The 21,648-nt window shown below is 37.8% G+C and overlaps 2 protein-coding genes across 6 annotated transcripts in view; both read left to right on the forward strand.

Annotated features, from left to right (window-relative positions):
- Window positions 1-8,841, forward strand: part of LOC139941015 (polycomb group RING finger protein 3-like) — a 63,914-nt gene extending 55,073 nt beyond the window's left edge. For both annotated transcript variants that reach the window (XM_071937429.1, XM_071937430.1), the window contains exon 8: window positions 881-8,841. In XM_071937429.1, the coding sequence (XP_071793530.1) occupies window positions 881-925 (45 nt within the window). In that variant the 3' untranslated portion in view covers window positions 926-8,841. The remainder of the gene's footprint in view (window positions 1-880) is intronic.
- A 759-nt stretch (window positions 8,842-9,600) lies between these two features.
- LOC139941012 (4-hydroxyphenylpyruvate dioxygenase-like protein) lies at window positions 9,601-21,575 on the forward strand. Of its 4 annotated transcripts, none has more exons than XM_071937424.1 (6): window positions 9,601-9,735; window positions 10,433-11,344; window positions 12,752-12,933; window positions 13,497-13,648; window positions 14,405-14,565; window positions 15,444-21,575. In XM_071937424.1, exons 2-6 carry the CDS (start codon window positions 10,575-10,577, stop codon window positions 15,595-15,597), a joined length of 1,419 nt encoding a protein of 472 aa, XP_071793525.1. In that variant the 5' UTR covers window positions 9,601-9,735; window positions 10,433-10,574; the 3' UTR covers window positions 15,598-21,575. The 4 variants fall into 4 exon arrangements, with proteins under 4 accessions (XP_071793525.1, XP_071793526.1, XP_071793527.1 ...); XM_071937425.1 differs by lacking the exon at window positions 9,601-9,735 and adding an exon at window positions 9,743-9,991; XM_071937426.1 differs by lacking the exon at window positions 9,601-9,735 and adding an exon at window positions 9,743-9,966.
- Window positions 21,576-21,648: the final 73 nt, after the last annotated feature.

Raw genomic sequence — 21,648 nt, forward strand, 5'->3', positions numbered from 1 at the left:
GGTGGGTTTTCCCCGTTATTTTCTCCCGACTCCAATGACCAATTGAGCCTAAATTTTCACAGGTTTGTTATTTTCTATATAAGTTGTGATACACGAAGTGTGGGCCTTGGACAAGACCGAAAGTGTCCAATGGCTTTAAAATTGATGGCAATAAACACTTATAGTTCAGGGGTCGAAATTAAGTGTATTTTCATGGTAGTCAGCAGGGCTAGTAACCAATCATTTTTAGTAGCCCTGATTAGATTTTGGTAGCCCAAACAACACATTATGTCTCGAGTCACGGCACAAACTTTACATTACACCATAGTATAGTTATTTATTGTTTGTGATGATGATTTTGGCATTATTTTTCCACTAGCCCGTCGGGCTATCAAACTGGAAAAATCAGTAGCCCAGCTGTAAATCTGGTAGTCCCGGGCTAGCGGGCTAGTGGCAATTTCGACCCCTGTAGTTAGAAGCCTACAGCCGGTTTTGATAGTATAAAGCATTTTTAAGAAACATTTCAATTTAAAGTAATGTGGTTATGTAAATATATATCAGTTTTTGTGCCCCCCCCCCCCCAAATCCTGCAGCAACACTTCTCAGATTGTGTACTCCTATTTGGGATTATTCTTCCTGCATGGACATCATTTTTTTCGCTCAGGATTTGAAGCGATATCTCAAAAACATGACCTCCCTTTGAAATAAAATGTGCACATGCTAGTTTAATTAATTACATCCACATTTAGGAAGGATTAAATAAATAAAAAATCTATACTAACTGCACTGACGACCTTAAAGTCCTGAGCATATGACTTTAATTTCCATAATTTCTGTATTTGTTTGAAGAAGTCACTGTCCGATTTTCAGTTTACCCTCTTTCTTGTCCTTTGACTTACAGCAATATCCTCTGATGTTGGAGTACAGACCGAGCATAACGCTATGACGGTAGCCCCGGGGCCCTGCTGCCATTGCACCGCCCGTTACGTCAACAACGTCAACCCCAACAAGACAACTTTAAACAACGCCACTTTTTTATGTACAGATAGAGACTATTTTATATATTTTGTGCAGTTTTTTGGACACGAGCCACTCTTTGGAATCAGTCACTGTTTGTATATTGAGTACCCAGTCACCTTTTTAAAATAAACTACAAGGAACATGATTGTGACCTCTATCTGACCTCCCCTGACCTTCATGACCTAGGGTCGCAATCTTATAACGCCTGATCAACATGTGTCGCCTCAAAATGCCTTTTGGACGTTAGCAACTGCAAGGAAACAATGAAGCTTTGAGGGCAATATATCTTTTGGATGTGAAGTGATGACACAAATGTTTACATGCATCATACACAACAACAACATGCAACGACCTTTGATCTGATTGCAAAGACGTCTAATTTTTCTCGCGCCAAGACAGAAATGGACGTTAAAAAGCTAAGATCTAGCTTGCCATGAGAATAGAACATTGTGAGTTGCTGAAGTTTAATTGAAAGATGAAGATGAATTTTGAAGCAAGGAACCCGATGAATTTGAGTTTTAGTTAGACTGGCCAAGTCTCATGAATATTTCCACATTACGCCAACGTGTGAGGAAAACCCAAATTTCATGAAAACAATATTTGAAACACTTGATTTCATTCTTAAATCTAATTGGACATCATTGTGATACTTGGAAAGTCGTTTGTGTTCAGGTGGATTTTGTAGAACAGCACTACACCTATCATTTCTCCTCGATGAACTCAAAGCAGGCTGTACTATGCTCCATCATGTTCAGCTTTGTCCAGCTGAAGATACAACATTTATCTCAGCTTGTGAAGGAACTGCGCGGATACCAGCGTAAAAGTCATTACAGTTATTATATGACTCTTGTTGGCATCGCGCTAGCCTAAACATCAGTGACGTCACACTTTAAGGCTCGTAGATCCAACAGAAACCTGCCTTGAGCCTACGTCGATCCCCTTCCAAAAGCACCTTTGACCTCGCATTCATTTCACAGGGAGATTTGCAGTATCCTTGCAGATAAAGACAGGGGACCAGTCTAGTATCACACGAGTCATATGTTTGTGTACCACCAGCTACCTCGCAACCAACGTCTGATTGCAACATCCAATTGCCCAAGGAAATTTTTGTTGTGAGGCAAGTCACACAAAATGTTTGATGGGTGTTCCCCTTTCAGTCGTCATTGCAAAGCAAACCTTGTTGGGTATCGATAAGTTCCGCAACTTCTGAATAAAAAAGTTGGTGTGAGTTCAAATGGGCTGTCAACCATCGGTAGCACGGAATTCAACACTCCATTGCCTTCCGCTATAATGTCACTGGTTCCTCTCTGCGCTTTACACATGTTAGCATGGAACAGGCTATTGGGACCAGTGAAGAAATTATAGTCCTGAGGCTGAATCCAAATGGTCGACCAATCGTCGACCAGCCTGGGTTCGAGTCAAAATAGTAAACCTTTTGTTAACCATGGTGCGTACACGAACTTGTCCATGTTGGCTGGTAGAGGAGTGATGTGACAACATCCGAACACTCTGGTTGACTGCAATGTACATGCACATGTACATGATGCACATGTACATTCTGTAGTAAGACTCTTGGTGTAACAAACTATTGGAGTTTACAAAACCTAAACTAGAAGTGTGTAAAAGGAGACAAGGCATTGGTAACAACAACCTGGGACCAGTTTTCATAGAGCTACTTAAGCAGACAATTGTGCTTTACAATTTTTCTGCTAAGAAAATATGAGAAGAAAAACAACTGGTCATAGATGGTATGTGTGACATGGGCCCTATTTCATAAAGCTGTTAAGCAGATAATTCTGTTTAGTAATATATTTGCTTAGCAAGAATTGGGTGGGTTACCACACACATTAATGTAAACTGTATGGTATTTTGGTTGGTAACCCTTTTTTCTGCTAAGCAATAATTGTAAGTTTTATGCTTACATGATGAAATTGACATACACAATGTTGTATCAAAGTGCATTAATTTTGTGATTCAACATTGTCTCAAAAAAAAGGTACATGTATGCACAGTCAGTGTTCACAGATTTGCAACACTAGTACACAGTATAAAGGTGGCCATGATGAAAACCTCCATTGAAATATGTTTCCCTAAAATGCTCAACAAACTTTGATTTGGTAAGAATAAAACCCAGATGTTCAAAAACAGTGAAAACATACAGGGTTTTTCCCCACTTTTTTTGCGACTCCATTTGGTTGAATGAGCCTAAATTTCAACAGGTTTAACAATTCAAGTATTTGTTAGGTCACATACATGTTTAGTGCTGATGCTGGTGTTGTACATGTACTTTTCAAACAAAAACTTGTTCAGCTCCTGTGGAAAGGATTGTGGCGTTTAAATTAAACAGCTCTTTGAAAATTGTAATAGTGGATACGTGACACACGGAGCACAATGTCATGGAGCTGCTTATAAGCACAAAAAGTGGCTAAGCAAAGGCAAATTCTTCTTACCAGAGAATAAGGTTACCAGCCAAACTGACACGACACATGTAGAATTTGTGACTGGTATGCTGCTCATTTCTGCTTAGCAGATAATTGTTAAGCATTATTTTCTGCTTGAAGCTGCTCTATGAAATTAGACCCAGAGGGAAAATGTGTGCTGGAATTGTGCATATTTTGTATATTGAAACTACTGTGTTGATAGACAGATATAATATATAGTAATTTATATATTGTACAAAAGAGAAGAATAGGATACGATTGAGGGGGTTAAAGCTGCATTCTCCAGATTGGGGTATGTTCTTTACCCCGTTCGGAGTATGTTCTTTACCCCGATTGAAACTTGCCCCCAGATGCGGGTAGTTAGTGAAGGACTCTGATTGGGTAACATAGACTTTATCGCAAATACACAGTACACCCGCATTAGGCTCAGAATAAGGTGCATGCTGATCTAGCTATTAAGTTTGATTGCTACATGTAGCTAGACCAGCATGCACCTCATTCAACAGTTACATGTAGTGCTTGTGTAATGGGTATTCTGTGAAAAAGTCTCTGACATCTGCTGTAACACTCATAACATGTTATCGCATGCTTGTTGCATGCACAGCTATATATCTTGACTATAGTGCTAATTTGCCCTGCATTTTGGCTGTTGCATGGCTATTGCGCTGCACACTTCACTATTGAACAACAGCGAGCACTGATGGGTAAACCTCTTGATCTCACATGGTGACAGATTTTGGGGCTTCCAGAGAGAACCCTCTATCGGTGGAATAGTAAAGTGTGTAGTGTTGAGCAGGCCTGCATGCTTCGTTTTTGAAAGGGCAAGGGCACCAAGTCATTTTCCCATTGGTAAAAGGCACCCTATAAGGAAATAGTTGCATTTCAGGGGCACCAAAGCATTGACCGGGGGGCATGGAGGCAATCGCCTTCAGTACCTCAATGAAGTTTCAGGCCTGGTTGGGTGTGCATGTACATGTATGTAGGCCATATGGTTTTACGGTTTACTCAACAAGAACGTCTTACACCAAGACTAGATTCAGTGCTGTAGTCAACATAGAGCAAGTTTGGGTGAGCCACTAGACTTTGACCAGAAACTGTGAAGTACCTCTCGAATTGACCATCAACCATGCTCCAGTCATTGAAGTGAATCTGCCTGTGCTCTATGTTTTCTGGTTATATAGTCTAGTCCGTTTAGTCAAGACTTGTCTGTTTAGTCGAGACTAGTCGCCACCCGAACTTGCTCCTTCATGTGGCTCTATGGCTTCTTGTGATTCCATTATTGGTACTCAGTGAGTGTCTACATGTACATGTACAGTTCGTGAAAAAAACATATGAGTATGCTTGTTTTTTTGTGGTGGGTTTATGGAAGAATTAAGTGGAAGGGATGGAATTTTTGAAAATTAGAATATCACATGATGTCTCACTGGCATAGTGATTGGCTTTGTATTTGGGAATGGAGAAATTTTGTTTATCAATGCATAGATTTACAAAAGATACCGTTGCAACTTGGCCCAATTCTATAGCCCCTGCTTGCTGCGGAATTCTGTGCTTACAACCCAAATAGTTATGTGCTTAAGACGGCACGGTAAAGGCCAAGCCACACTGCAGCGATAATGAGAACGATAACGATTACAACGCAAAGAGAACGCATTCTATTGGATGAAATGCTCCACGCAGAATACGCCCACGTTCAATCATTCAACCATTCTCGTTGTCTTTCTGGTTATTGAGGCCTGTGTGACCGGGCCTTAAGTGCAGCATTTTGTGGTAAGCAGAGCTATGAACCTGGACCTTGGTAACTGGGCTAGTACTCTGTACAACAAAGTTATTTCCCAGCAATCAGAAAAATTGGAATAGGGTTCGAGCAAAAAGTCCACCATTCGTCAGAACAAATCCATGTAGATGTTTACCCTTTTTAATCTTTGATAAAAGTGAGTCAGTTCTCCCCTAAATTATGAAAAACCTATTTTTTAATAATAACTCTTCTTATAATAATGTCATGTATCACTATAGCCTGTTATTAAGGTTCTTACATAGGCACTTTGTATTCCTAATGATGTAGGATCACTTTGCATGGGAGCTATGATATGCATTTTTATAATTTAAACCCATTGGCATGTTGGATGGCCTCCCTGCCCCCTTAATTCACCATTTCATGCATCAAAACCATAGTTTTATTACACTGTCGGCACCCAAGTAATATAAGCACACAAATCTATTTAGCTTTTCAAATGGTGGACTCACTCGGTTGCATGCTAAAAATGCGTTCCACATCGAGCCTCAAAAATTGAATTGAAGTATTTAAAAAAGGAAAAAAATGTTTTTGTATTTTTAAAATGTGACGACTTTTTCACACAATGATTCATAGGCGAGATATTTATAAAAAAATATATATGAAACACATAACCGGGGCACGATGTCATTAAGAGCTGAGATTGATCTTAAGTGCTAATTAATCTCCATTGCTATGCATAGTGTGATGTCGCAATACAAATCACTATGGTTAGGCCTACTATATAGATGATGTGACCTCTGACGTCACTCGAAAACCATAACATGATTCAAGCGCATACCGCCAGGCAAAACCTTTATGTTTTGGCAGCCAGCTAGAAAGTACACACAATCTTACCATGACTACGCGTCTTGAGGGTGGTTTGAACAGAGGGCAGTTTGAATGTAAACATAGGTCACATCGTCTATACTGACAAGCTTAAGATGAATCTTGTAGCTTCGTGAAATTGAGCCATGGAGACTTAGACTTTTGTAAAATTTAAATCAGGAATGCATCAATGAAGTAAACTTAAAATTAAAAAAAAAACGGACACTTTTCGGGATCCTTTTAGCTTTTGTACATGGATCGATGGCAAGATACATCAGCCCTGTTCACAGTAGATGATCTTCCCTAAGAAAAAACCAACAAAGTTTGGTTGGACTTTTTACACAACACCCAATAAGACATCTGCGAGTTAGCTTAGTTAGTCTTGTACAATGACTTGCTTAGTCACAAGTTACTGCTTACATTTAAATTCCTCGGACTATAGACGATGTGACCTGTGACATCACATGTTTACAATAGAGCCACAGAGCCTGGACTTCCTGCAGGCATGATGTGTACACAGCTCAATGGAAGAAAACATAAAATCTAATATTTTATGGAGATTGCATTGTCTAATTCTTGTCAACTTTTGATATGATGAAAGGGGGCACATCTCAAAACTTGACCAGCTTTTACTTTCATAACTCTTGGTTTTATGTGGAAATTATGACACAAAATGTCAACTTTCCCATAGGACCAGTGTAGTATCTTGCCTGCCAGAATACTGAAAGAATGTACAAGGTCACTCTTAATATTGTAAACAAGGTTCACATGGTCTATAGAGACAGTTGTTATGTCAAATGGTTCGGGCAAGCTTTTGTATAGCAACCTAGATAAGCAGACCCTGGTTCCATCATGCCATACATGTACACATTCGTTCAGAATTGTGTATGGGTGTTACTGTGTTTACTGTCTCTTCATAACTAAGCAAAAGCTTGCCCTAAATCATTTGACATTGCAACTGTCTCTATAGTCTGAGGTGTTAAAATTTAACTGGTAATTTGTGATCAAGCACAGCATTGTACCCGACATTATTCAAATCTAACAACATGCAAATGGCTCATCCCAACACACTACCTGGAAACAGTTGTTTTCATTTTGGAGTAGATAGAGCTTAGCAATGTCACCCCGGGGTGGTCAGCATACTGAGTGTTCAATATATTCCAGGAAAGTTGCAGCAAGTTGTGAAATTAACAGTGTGTTAATGCGAGTGGGGTTAAAGGCAGTGGACACTATTGGTAATTACTCAAAATAACTATTGGCATAAAACCTTACTTGGTGTAACGAGTAATGGGGAGAGGTTGATAGTATAAAACATTGTGAGAAACGCCTCCCTCGTAGTTTTCGAGAAAGAAGTAATTTTTCACGAGTTTGATTTCGAGACCTCAGATTTAGAATTTGAGGTCTCGAAATCAAGCATCTGAAAGCACACAACTTCGTGTGACAAGGGTGTTTCTTCTTTTATTGTTATCTTGCAACTTCTACAACCAATTGAGTTCAAATTTTCACAGGTTTGTTATTTTATGTATATGTTGCGATACACCAAGTGAGAAGACTGGTCTTTGACAATTACCAATAGTGTCCAGTGTCTTTAAAGGTCCCAGGGTATTCCCTGGGAAATGGCTGCATATATGTGAACAGAGCCTAAGTGTTATGGCAATCACCAATGCAATTATTTTCATACTTTGTTTTTGGTTCGCCTGATGGTTTGTGTGACTTAAGTAAGTATTGCTTTATGTGTCTGGACTCTGGCGGTCTCTGATGTTTGCCAAAGGTCTATTGGTAACAATTTTGTACCATTCTTTTGGATGGCTGACTGAAGTCACTGTCATAGAAATAAATAGTTGTGCTATGTAAAACAATTGCAATCATATACTCAGTGCATTATCGACTTCCAAGAATGCACAATTACGTTTTCTTATTGTTAAATTTATTTTCTTTTTTCTTTCCTGTGTCCTCAGACTATTTTTTGTATGATTGGATCACATTTCAGTTAGTTGATTTATAGTAAATTAATGTTTTGTTTTTGTTTAGTTGGTCATAATGTGATCCAATTTGTGAATCGGAGCTTAATCAGGTAAAGAAACTGGGCATTATTGGTAATTGTCAAAGATCGGTATTCTCACTTGGTGTATCCCAACATATGCATAAAATAACAAACCTGTGCAAGTTGATCAAGAAAGTTGTAAGAAAGTAATGGGAAAAAAACCCATCCCTTTTGCACAAATTTGTGTGCTTTCAGTATTGCCTGAGAAAGGCTTCAGTTTCTCAGATTCAATCAAATACTTAAGTGAGAAATTACCTCTTTCTCAAAAACTGTGTTACTTCAGAGGGTGTCGTTTCTCACAATGTTTTATACCATCAACAGCTCTCCGTTGCTTGTTACCGAATAAGATTTTATGCTAACATATTTCTTAGTAATTACCAAACGTGTCCAGTGCTTTTAAAATTTAGTGGTAAGCAGATACATGAAGTTGGGCTTATTTATTATATTTATAAGATGTAAAGTTTATTTCTTTTCTATGTAAAGTTTATGACTTCTAATTATGGCTAAACATATTTTGTCTTAAGGAAATTATGAACTCCAGTTGATCATGCCTTAATGTCTCAAAAGTCCCCCCCCCCCCCTCTGTCTAGATTTTAAACACAAACTCATTATTAAAACACACAAATGACTAAATTGGTAAAGAAGGACTGGTAGAGCCAGTCTAGTTAAATATTTTTAAATCACTATTGGACCTTGCTGTATATAATAATTTGGCTTGCAAGTAGCCTGGAATACAACACAATGTTTATGTTATACAAACTTAATGATCAATTTGTAATAAAATATCAGATTGAATATCAACAAAAGTGTCATTGTTTCTTAATTCTTTCAATTCTTATGTTAATTTAGTATGACAGCCTATCATAAAAGGACATGCCGGTAGTTACTTCTAGTACAGACCCAGTAACTGGGGCGATGTACTCCTTTTTTCAATTTTTTTTTTCATTATCGATCGTACGGCTGATAATGACAACTTTGGATAATGACAAAATTTCGAAAAAAGGAGCACACTAGCGCCCCATCCCAGTTATTTGGTCTACTTCTAGTACAGTATTTTGGCCGTTAACCTTTTTTTGCTAAGCAAGAGTTTTTGTGCTTTCTACTTTATGAAATTGGGCCCTGTGAGTTGGTTTAGATATTGGAAGAGTTCTTTTTTTATTTCTGCTAATACCATTGTGTAGATGCTGAATAGGATTTGACAAGTAGTAGATGAAGATGTAGATAATTATGTCAAAATAGTAATGGGAAGAAATGGCACTGGCGGGCTTCCGTACTTTCCCTGCTCTATTTATCTCTGGAGAGGTTTTTTGAAGCGCAATCTTGGAATATAAAAAAACAAGCAGCGCAATCTGGAAATCGGGCAAATTCCAAAATGTGCGCTCAACACTAAGAATTTACCGCCAGTAGAGGGCGGGCGACCAGAATACCAAAAACATATTGTGCACTCCCCTTTTCCTTTACGCAACTTCCGAACATCAGCTGATGGAGGATACCCGACTATGCTTGTGCTTGTGCCGTGTGTGGTCGTGTCATGCAACTTGCTCGCAAGGCCGTGCCGCCGGTTTTGTCTGCAAAGCTAGCTGGGGAGGTGTAGAAACGAATAAGGGATGATGATGTAATACCGTTACATATGATATGATGTAAATAATGATGTAAGTAACCGACCACTAACCCCAGCTCTCGTAAAATTGTACGTAGCTTATGAAAATCATCAGCATGGTCAGTCATTCTCCTTCTTTAATTTAATCTATTCTAACTAAGTTATAATTCCCTTGCTTGGCTTGGTGTTGGTCTTGGAAAAGATTTCCTCCGCACCGGCTGGAGTGGAGTGGATAAACTTTGCATCGATCTCACTGATGACCATCAGCATCACTGACGACACAGTAAGTCAAGTGAAACTGCGATTTTGTGAGTGTGACCCCTTTTGTAAATGTAACAGTTTGTTTAAGATTTAAGCTTAGTTTTAGAATTGTTCAATAATATTAATAGCAATTTTCGGGCTGTACATGTGGTCAACATAGACCCAGTATTTAACTTAATATTAAAAATAATAGTAACTTTAACTGGATAGCTGTATTCCTTTTTTCAAAGTTTTGACATTATCGGTCATTATAACTAGCGATAATGTCAAAAAAGATTTTTTTTTAAAGGAATACAATTCTCCTGCCCCTTATATTGGTATCGGTATTCTGCATGCACAATGCTGGTCCTCGTGTTAAATATCGTTTACCAGTGTTGCGCTGAGCACACCACTTAGGACTCTCCAACATGCAAGCTGGATGCTGGTAATCAATGGTATGCTTACTATGATAACTGACCTGTCTTTATTTTATTGATTTTTTTTTTCAGTTAAAACTTTGGGAAGAGTTAATGCTGGTAAATGAAGGAAACATCGCTTTACCAGGAATTGCACTCAAGTGACTGGGTACATCTTACTCGACCAGGAAGGAGATTTATTTAAAACATGCTGCAAAAAGTTACCAGTTGAAATATGATTCATATACACCATGTACAGATACTGGTGCAGAACGGCACCAAGTATGTTCAGAAATTCACCCGGAACGTCAGCTTTCAGCTTTTCGCCGAACGCAAAACGGCCAAACTCAAGCAGTGGGTTGTGCGTAGCGGATCTATTGTGTTTTTGTTGACGGAGAGCAATAACACAGTACCGAGGGAAGAGTCCACAGAGCCCAGTGAAGGTACAAGTACATCGGGCGGTGACATCGAACACAGGAATGCTTTGCACCATCCACAGGAAAATGGAAGGACACGGGATGTTGTTTTTTCTGAGTCATTACCGGATCAGTGTTTTTTAGAATCATCCCAATCAAGTACAACTGGCACAACACAGCACAACGGTCACTCTACACAAGACACTGTCTTTAACGTGGCTTTTGAAGTTTACGATGTCCCGGGGGCCTTGCGTAAAGCTGAAGAGAATGGTGCTGAGGTTCTGTGTCGACCGACCGTCGTAAGGGATCCTCTCAATGAAGGTCATGTGACTATTGCCGCGATCAAATCTTGCGTCGGAAATGTTGTACACACCTTGGTGGATAGCTCAAACTATGAGGGAGTTTTCCTACCCGGTTTTTCCTACCCGGTTTGTCTAATGTCTGAATCAGAGAAATCAAACAGTAATCATTCACCGTGCCTATTGACCCACATTGATCATGTGACATTTGCCTGTCCAATGGGAGCTTCAAATCTGACACTGGAGTGGTACGAGAAGTGTTTCGGAATGAAACGATTTTTCCTAATGAGGTAAATGAGACAACTTTAGAAAATTGTTCATATCCTGCCACCACTTTTTCATTCAATTTGAAATAAATTAGTATCTATTTAACTCAAATGAGATATTCCTTTTGGTGTAAATTATTGAAAAAGTGGTGGCAGGATATGGAAATCTTTCTGACGAATTTGTTCCATTAGAGAGATGCTGTTGACCCATTGCGCAACATGGAATGCACCTCCACAAATTGCACCTTTGATTTCTGCCACTTTTGGAGTCAATTCCTTTGTGTTCGAATTGCCTCCCTAAGGGCAGACAGGTGAGGCCCTGGTACGAGTTCTACATGTTGTGCAATGTGTTAATATTAAAGAAGCCACACCTTTCCCCTAACAAGGGATGCATTTAAGTATTTCACTATGACCTTTGACCTTGGGCTTCTTATTTGACTACAATTACTATACATTATACATGATCATGATTGTCAGCCGAATTCTCACTGGTCCATTCACCTTCACAAACCATATGGTTTTATTAACAGCATATGCCAGTTTTTAATGCACAGGTAATTACGCATAGATACATGTAGGCCTAGTGGACCATCACCTGTTCAACAGTCATGCACGCATGCGTAGTTTATGTTATAACACCCCTTGCAAGTATTCTGCCTGCTCATTGGTTTAGAGCGCGTCACATGACATGTCTTAGTTTTGCCAGACGATGGCCGTGTGATAGAGCGTCGATTTGCCATGCGCTAGTCCAACAGACTACCACATGGCGTGCAGTACCCAGACGTCCGTTGCGTATACTGGGATGATAAATTAATAGTCTGTAACCACTTCGGATTGCGCGACACTACATGCAACACAGTAAGTAAAAGTGTTTGCAATCTGTATTCGCGTCGTCTGTGGATTGTAGCATTCAGGTCTGTAACTTAATAATAACAGTACAGTATTGAGAAATGTTTGGGGTGTTATAAAACAAATATTGACTGCTTTTACTCGTGCAATGGTTAAAAACTATGACTCCCTCGGTGATCCCCGGAGCGTTCTATTTTCCCTCGGCTTCGCCTCGGGAAAATAGAACGCTCCGGGGATCACCTCGGGAGTCATAGTTTTAACCATAGCACTCGAAGCAGTCAATATTTGTATACTAGTATTACAGATTTAAAAAACAGCCATGTTTGTTTGTTTGGATAAAAGACGGCAACATCCATTATCTCTCATACAAAACATCTATGGTTATGAATGAAAAATCAAGAATTTGTGATTCAGTAACTAGAAGACAATACCTGTTCTAGTCATTTTGAAATCAGTGGTTAGCTCGGTAAGATTCAAATCCACAACCTTGTGATTGCAATTCCTGCAGTTTAACCACCTTAAACCTTTGATGTGTTTGAATATCGCACACTCAGAAATTTCCCCTTTACATTTTTGCAACAGAGAAGAAGACGAATCTGAAGGTTTCATCGTTCAAGGCAAGAATGTTGGTCTACGCATGAAAGCCATGGAGTATTGGCACTGCTCAGAAACGGGTCTTTGTCTTCCTCAAGGTCAGGGAGAAGAAAAGCGCCCTCGCTCACCCAGATCCAAGTTTGTTCTCGCGGAGGCATTGCCTGGCCAAGGTTTGTTGATATGAGTTACTTTGTTTTCTTATATTTACTGTAATTGTATTACAGGCCTCTAACTTCGCTTTTGATGGGGCACAGCTATTTCCCTCTAGTAAGGGGCATCTCTGTGAGGAAAATTTAATTTGTTTTAAAATTTGTACAGGTACCATACATAGGGCACCACAGCAAAAACACAGGGCACCACAGCAATTGCTTTGGGTGCATTGGGTTACTTTCTTTCATTACATAGTCTGATCATTTTTACCCAAGAATTGATGTAAAAATCAGGACTGCATCTTTTCGGCTGATTTTGTCTTGTTTTGTCGGCTTTGTTTGTCTAAATTATGGCAACTTTACCTTGGACCCTATTCTAAAAGCTATTAGTTTCTCGAGTTGTGCTTTTTTTGTATCTTGGGTTGTTAAAGTTGACCTGCGCAAAAGTTATTTGCACAAACACATCTTGTATCCTTTTGTTTTTATTGGAGTTTGGGGGAGTCAGAAATTCAATTTGTTTTCCCATATTTGTTGATACAAAAACTCAATTTCTATTTTTTTAATTTGTTTTTGCTTTGATCCAGGACCAAACCAAGTGGAGACATTCATCAAACAGCATAACGGTGCTGGTATCCAGCACATTGGTTTCCATACTGATGATATACTTCAAGCTGTCAGTAGTCTTCGAGATTCAGGTCTTTCTATGATAGAACCGCCGTCTGCTTATTACTCACAGGTCAGTTAACCATCACGTACAAATGTTCGATTGAAACTGTTCCCCCTTAGCTTACAGAACTTGTCTTTCCTTCTGGCTTGATACCTCACAGAGGAAATAAAGGCGTCTGTCTCTATGCCCTCATCTCATTGCCTTGGTGCCCTTGAAATGATCCAGTAGAAATTTAGTTTCCTCATATGGTGCAAAGTGCCTTTGCCCTTTCAACAAAACAGGCCTCCTCCTTACCAGCCAAATGGCACACTCTGTTCCAGCTCAGATACAAGGATTCTTACAAAACCGTGTGGAAGTGATGAATAGTAGCCTGCCTGGCCTCTGTGAATCACTTGATCGTTGTGGACTTAAAGGCAGTGGACACTTTTGGTAATTACTCAAAATAACTATTAGAATAAAACCTTAATTGGTAACAAGTAATGGGGAGAGGTTGTTAGTATAAAACATTGTCAGAAACGGCTCCCTCTGAAGTGCCATAGTTTTCGAGAAAGAAGTAATTTTCCACGAATTTGATTTCGAGACCTCAGATTTAGAACTTGAGGTCTCGAAATCAACCATCTAAACGCACACAACTTCGTGTTACAAGGGTATTTTTTCTTTCATTATTATCTCGCAAGTTCGATGACCGATTGAGCTCAAGTTTTCACAGGTTTGTTATTTTATGCATATGTTGAGATACACCAACTGTGAAGGCTAGTCTTTGACAATTACCAATAGTGTCCACTGCCTTTAAAAAGATTGAATCCTATTTGTTATTTGAATCAGGTTGGCAAACTAGCCGAGATCTCCCGCATCAGGCGAGATGTTGAGCTCCTCAAGGAGCTTGGAATTCTTCTTGATGAGGAGAGATGTGAGAATGAGGAGGAGGCATCTATGAAGATAGCCAGGGAGGAGCAATCAGGACAAGATGCAGCTATACAATACAAGTAAGATATTCATTTAGTTAACTAAAAGACTGGCCTTTAAAGCCATTGGACCCTTTCGGTAAACAGTGTTGTCCAAGGCCCACACTTTGTGTACCACAACTTCTACATCAAATAACAAACCTGTGAAAGTTTAGGCTCAATCGGTCATCGGAGTCGGGAGAAAATAACGGAAAAACCCACCCTTGTTTCCGCGCGTTTTGCCGTGTCATGACATGTGTTTAAAATAAATCCGTAATTCTCGTTAACGAGAATTTGTATTGTTTTGCTGTTTTCTCAAAAAGTAAAGCATTTCATGGAATAACATTTCAAGAGAAGTCTTTCACCATTGCCTTCTGTAAACCCTGTAAGTTATGTGTAAATCTGTGAACTTTTATTTTTTTTTCTGAACCGAAAGGGTCCAATGGCTTTAATTGTTAACTTTTTCGTTCATTCATGGGTCATTTTTTTAAAACAAATTTTCTATGGTTTCCTGGGGTCAAATTACAGGAAAAAAATCCAGAGAAAAAAAAGGGGGAAAAAGATATTAAAATTACACAATTACATATTTTTAAAAAATGGTGGTAATGATGGCAACTAGGTTTTGTAATGGACTAGCTTTAGTCTATTAGGTCCCACTTTCCTCAAGAAACAAATTTACTCTTACCAGCATAAGGTAACCAGCCAAAACTAACATTCCAAATGGGTTCCTGATTATTTTTACCCAGCAGAAAACTCAATTTATTTTTTAATACAAATTCTAGGACCAACTTATTGACCTGTTTTGTTCCCTATTGTATACTTTTTTGTTTGTATTTTTTCTTTTTTCTTATTGTTGTACTTTGTAATTTTGTTTTCTTTGTCTTGATCTAATAAACAATAACAATACTTTGTTGTTCTAGGTATCTGATGCAAGTGTTCACCAAGCCAATCTTTGAGCGAGACACATTCTTCTTAGAGATTATTCAAAGACAAGGAGCTACCGGGTTCGGAGCGGGAAACATCAGTGCATTATGGAGAGCTGTCCAGGCTTACATGTCTTATGAAGAAAGATAAGACGAGTCCTACATATACAGGCAGGTCACACAAGCTTTTCTTCAAGAATGTAAGTTGTTCAAAACAAAATTGCTTTTATGATGATCTTCCCGTCACGGGAACTCGACAAACTCCAACAAGGGGATATAAACACCAGGGCCCAATTTCTTAGAGCTTCTAAGCACAACAATTTGCTTAGCATAAATTTTCTTCGCTGATAAAAACAGGATTGTCGACCAAATGTCCGTTTGTTGCATATTGCTTGTTACTGGTATTCAGCTGTTTGCTTATCCTGAAAATCACGTGGAAATTTGGTCGGTTATCCTGTTTTTATCAAGGAAGAAATGTCCTGCTAACAATTTTTTTTTCTTTTCGTAGCAGCTCTCTCGTACAAACATTTGTTTAACATCTATGATTATGAATTGCATAAATCAAGAAACTTGTATCCAGTAACTAGATGACAATATTTTCATTGTGAAGTCAGCTGTTTTCTCGGTAGGATTCAAACCCACAAAGTCCCCGGCTAAATAAGAACTGGTTGTTATTATTTCACCTTATCACTGCATGCAAAAGAAAGGTGGTATTTTCATTTCCTTGTTTCTTATTGGTGTAGAATAAAATCAAAACAATTATTCTTAATCCCTTATGGAGATTAATACATCTATTAAAATGTAAGTTATGTAGGTGCAAAAACCAATCCACCTTAATGGATGAGATACAACCTCCTGTTGTACTTAAAGACAGTGGACACTATTGGTAATTGTCAAAGACTAGTCTTCACAGTTCGTGTATCTCAACATATGCATAAAATAATAAACCTGTGAAAATTTGAGCTCAATCGGTCGTTGAATTTGCGAGATAATAATGAAAGAAAAAACACCCTTGTCACACGAAGTTGTGTGCTTTCTGATGCTTGATTTCGAGACCTCAAATTTTTAAACTTGAGGTCTCAAAGTCAAAATCGAGGAAAATTATTTCTTTACAGAAAACTACGTCACTTCAGAGGGAGCTGTTTCTCACAATGTTTTATACCATCATCCTCTCCCCATTACTTGTAATCAAGAAAGGTGTTAAAATGATAATTATTTTGAGTAATTACCAATAGTGTCCACTGTCTTTAACTATTATGACAGTTTTTTCGTTTTGTTTTATTGCTGGCCTGGAATCGCACGGAGGTCATGACCTCAGTTGCTCCTTGTCTTGGCCTTGGTGCCCTGTCAAAAGTTTTCTATAGACTTATAGATTTTCCAACAAAAGTACCCTTAGCAAAAAACAAATGGCCTTGCCCTTTCAAAGATGAAATTTCATGCCTGTTATGTGTGTGGTATAAAGTTAAAACTATAGTTGTAAAGGAATTTGACAAAGTGGATTTTTATTTATTTCGTATGCACCTGAGCTTTGCAATAAGGCAATACACCAACGGCATGTTTACTGTTTACAACAGTTGTTTCCGCTTAAAGGCAGTGGACACTAATGGTAATTGTCAAAGACTAGCCTTCACAGTTGGTGTATATCTCAACGTGCATAAAATAACAAACCTGTGAAAATTTGAGCTCAATCGGTCATCGAAGTTGCGAGATAATAATGAAAGAAAAATTACCCTTGTCACACGAAGTTGTGTGCGTTTAGATGGTTGATTTCGAGACCTCAAGTTCTAAATCTGAGGTCTCAAAATCAAATTTGTGGAAAATTACTTCTTTCTCGAAAACTAAGGCACTTCAGAGGGAGCCGTTTCTCACAATGTCTTATACCATCAACCTCTCCCCATTACTCGTTACCAAGTAAGGTTTTTCGCAATAATTACTTTGAGTAATTACCAATAGTGTCCACTGCCTTTAAGTTGTAAGGCTTTAATCTTACTTAAAGCCATTGGACACTTTCGGAACAGAATTTTTTTTTTTAAGTTCACAGATTTACAAATAACTTACAGGATTTACAGCAGGTAATGGTAAAAGACTTCTCTTGAAATATTATGACATGAAATGCTTTCTTTTTTTGAGAAAACATTAAAACAATTTCAATTCTCGATATCGAGAATTACGGATTTATTTTAAACACATGTCATGACACGGCGAAATGAGGGTAGGTTTTCTCGCTACTTTCTCTCCACTCCTATGATCAATTGAGCCAAAATTTTCACAGGTTTGTTATTTTATATATAAGTTGTGATACAAGAAGTGTGGGCCTTGGACAATACTGTTTACCGAAAGTGTCCAATGGCTTTAAAGGAAAGGTATACGTTGGGCAATCAAATTTTAAAACTAATGGAAAGAAACGTGTGCTAACCTTTTGAAATGAAATTTGTACAGGTTAGTTTTATTGTATACAGATCTACATATAAGATTTACTCTGCTTATAATTTGAAATTTTTAAATAACTTTCATGAAAAAATAAGCTCAGGAACCTTAAATGGTTCAGGAAGTATTATGCCTTTTGAAGCATTTGATTTGGAAGTTACTTTGTTTTTGTTTTTTGTTTAGAAGAGTACAATAGTTCTTATTCTCAAGTTTTCAATAAACAAACATTCAGATTAAAAAAAATTGCTTCAAATTTTATTGTGAAGGGTTTGACTAAAACAACTATTAAGGACAAGAAATCAACCATTGTTCTTTATCCCTTTTTGGATTAGTTGTGAGTGTCTCTTGTGACAATTCAGTGATTTCAGTTAAACTTAAAAGTTTCATCTGAATTCAGACTTTCTTATGCGCGCCTCATAAAAAAATAGCTGTTATTTTCTCCACATGTACAACATAAACGCTGATTTTATCTACTTCTTAAATGGAGGAGATCCAAAAGGTCCTTGAAATCTTCGACTGCAGGGATTTTTGAAAGGTTGAAAGGTCACAACATCAACACACGTCCCAAGACTTGGACCATGGTTTCAGACATTTTAGTCAACTCTCACCCCTGGGCCCAATTTCATTAATCTGTTAATTCAGACAGATCTGCTTAACTGCTAAGCAAGAGTGAGGTACCAGTTGCAGCATTTTAAACTTTATGGTATTTTGACTTGTAACCTTTTTCTGCTAAGCAATGTATTTCTATGCAGTTAAGCCAAGCATCTCCAGCTTTTCATCACTTTCTTGAAGACAAGCAGAGAGAACGTTCTGTTCAAAATGTCAACACAATCACATCCCCCTAAATAAGTACCTTTCACATTATCCACACCTGGGCATGAAGTTTTTCCTACTTCAGTCCTATTTCCAATTTCAGTCCTATTTCCAATTTGTTTACCCTCAGAATATTCTGCAAAGTTTATAACTATTCTGAAAAGCATACGAGACCATTTACAAGTACAGTTAAGCTCAAAAATAGTTTCCTACTTTTTTCCAAGGTCCAAATATCATACCTGCACTCCAAAAGAAGTATAATAGTCGGTTCTTAAAGCGCTTTATCACACCCCTAAGGGGCGTATCAAAGTGCTCAGTAATATATCCTGGAAGGTATGTAGAGCTTAGTATTGATGTATGAGATCTATTCCTTTATAGTACCATGTAATGGTTTACAAGGTGCTGTGGCACAATATGCTGCCGATCCAACCAGGGACATCAAGGCGAACCCCTTCTCTTTTCGATAAGTGCACTGGGTTCTTTAAAGTGCGTTTTTACACAACACACGGGACCATTGGCTTTACATCCCATCCGAAAGGACAAAGCATCATGGTTAAGTGTCGTGCTTAAAGGCAGTGGACACTATTGGTAATTACTCAAAATAATTATTAGCATAAAACCTCACTTGGTAACGAGCTATAGGTTGTTGATAGTATAAAACATTGTGAGAAACGGCTCCCTCTGAAGTGAAGTAGTTTTGGTGAAAGAAGTAATTTTCCATAAATTTGATTTCGAGACCTCAGATTTAGAATTTGAGGTATTGAAATCAAGCATCTGAAAGCACACAGTTTCTTTCATAGTTATCTTGCAACTCAGTATGTTGATATACACCAATTGAGAAGACTGGTCTTTGACAATTACCAACAGTGTCCAGTGTCTTTAAGGACACGGGTGTCACGACTGCTGTTCAGAAACACCAGAGCTTGAGTCCGGTGCTCTTAACCGCTAGGCCAGGACACACCCCCATAACAACAAAAATTAATTAAGACACAAAGTACAGTAGTGATTTCTTTGATTCTTTATGAGATAATTATCTACTTACTTCATTACACTTCCAATCAGTACAATTTGTCAAATAATTATTGTTAATTTTTTTATTTTTATCTTTTTTTATAGTTTAAACAGAATGTTCGAAAGGAATTCTACCATTTCTCATACTCTTTATTTATCTTGTTGCATTTCCTTTAAAAAATTGTGTTTTTCGTGTGCGTTTACTTCTCTCTCGAATTCATTTTATCTCTTCATTTTTCAATAAATTATTTTATAAAAACTGTTTATTTCCGTTTGTTAAATATATGTACAAAAGTCAATGCTGCTAGACAAATTTTAATTATGAACACCAAGAAAATCAAGATTTTATGGACCTAAACCAAGTTGCTGCTCACCAAAAAATATATCTAGTTGGGGTACTGTAAGTGCTAAATTAAGCCCATGTGAAACAAACACCAACAGTTGACCATCCTTGAAAATTCATTAAGAAAAACAATTAAACTCGTGTAGATAAAACACTAACAACAAATCTTCATTTTCTTTTTCAATTTCTTCTAAGCCTTACTTGCAGTTAACCTGGCTTGCCATTAACACTTACTCTTTTATTTTTTCAAGCTTCATATTTCAGTTATATACATCTCAATTTTATTTAATAGACTTCACTTGGAATGTTCTTATCCTTCTGATTTCAAGTTTAAATGCACTGGACACCTTTGGTAATTATCAAAGACCAGTCTTCTCACTCTCACTGGTCGTCGAAAATGCGAGATAAAAATGGAAGAGGAAAAAAAGCACCTTTGTCGCACAAGTTGTGTGCTTTCTGCTTTCAGATGCTTGAATTTCGAAACCTCAGCTGAGGTCTCAAATTCAAGTTAAATTCTTGAGTCACTTTTTTTCTCAAAAACTACGTTACTTCAGAGGGAGCCATTTCTCACACTGTTTTATAACTATCAACAGCTGTCCATTTCTCACTACCATGTCAGTTTTTATGCTAACAATTATTTTGAGTAATTACCAAAAGTGTCCAGCAGTGCCTTTAAAAAACAAAAACACTTTGCTCACAGGTTGTCGGAGCTGGTACTCCTGAACTCTGAAATACAAATTAACATCACAAGTTTATCGCAAAGTTCTCTATCTTAATAATCATAACCTCACACAATACACATAGGGACTATTTCATAGCCATTTTAACGGGCAAGACAACTGCATTTTGTTGCAAAAGAAATATCTAAACTAAACAAATGTGTGTGGATAACTTTTTCTTCTTGTTATGTTAAACTAAAAGCCTTTTCTCCAATGTTTGTGGAAGAACTAAACACTTCATTGTTTTGTGTAAACTTTTTCAAAAAGAAATTCTCAAAATAAATGTTTGTGTATAAACAAAAACTTAAGCCTGTGTTGGCTGTATTTTTCACAAACCTTTTTCAAAAATCAAACAAAAGTTTTCAACTTTTTTTAAACACAAACTTTTAGTTCACTAAATAAAATTTAAAGAGATGTTTTTGTTTTTCAAATCTTGCATTAAATTAACTTATCTTACTTATTCTACCCGTATATATTTTTCTCTTATTAAGTCTTACTGTATAAATCTTCTTTGTTTAAAATCCTTCCAAATGAACAGATAAACCATCCTAATTGCACTTTCTCAAGTCACTTCGTGACAAGTTGTTTTTATCTCTTAAACTAAATAGAACAAATTTCCATTCACCCCACTTTGGGCTGCCTTCGTCAGCTTAAAGGAACACGTTGCCTTGGATCGGTCGAGTTGGTCTTTGAAAAGCGTTTGTAACCGATTTTTATAAAATGCATATGGCTAGAAAGATGTTGTAAAAGTAGAATACAATGATCCACACAAACATGCCTCGCAATTGCACGGTTTTTCTTTTACCTCGTCAACTAACACGGTCGGCCATTTATGGGAGTCAAAATTTGGACTCCCATTAATGGCCGACCGTGTTAGTTCGCACAGTAA

Source organism: Asterias amurensis, chromosome 8, assembly GCF_032118995.1.
Source record: "Asterias amurensis chromosome 8, ASM3211899v1".
Taxonomy (NCBI): domain Eukaryota; kingdom Metazoa; phylum Echinodermata; class Asteroidea; order Forcipulatida; family Asteriidae; genus Asterias; species Asterias amurensis.

What these genes read in the sequence shown, in the direction of transcription:
- LOC139941012 (XM_071937424.1), top strand. Translation starts at nt 10,575, where the DNA reads ATGATTCATATACACCATGTACAGATACTGGTGCAGAACGGCACCAAG. An exon ending in CGTCTGCTTATTACTCACAG is followed by an intron (nt 13,649 to 14,404) that starts GTCAGTTAACCA and finishes TATTTGAATCAG; the next exon opens with GTTGGCAAACTAGCCGAGAT. An exon ending in GATGCAGCTATACAATACAA is followed by an intron (nt 14,566 to 15,443) that starts GTAAGATATTCA and finishes TTGTTGTTCTAG; the next exon opens with GTATCTGATGCAAGTGTTCA.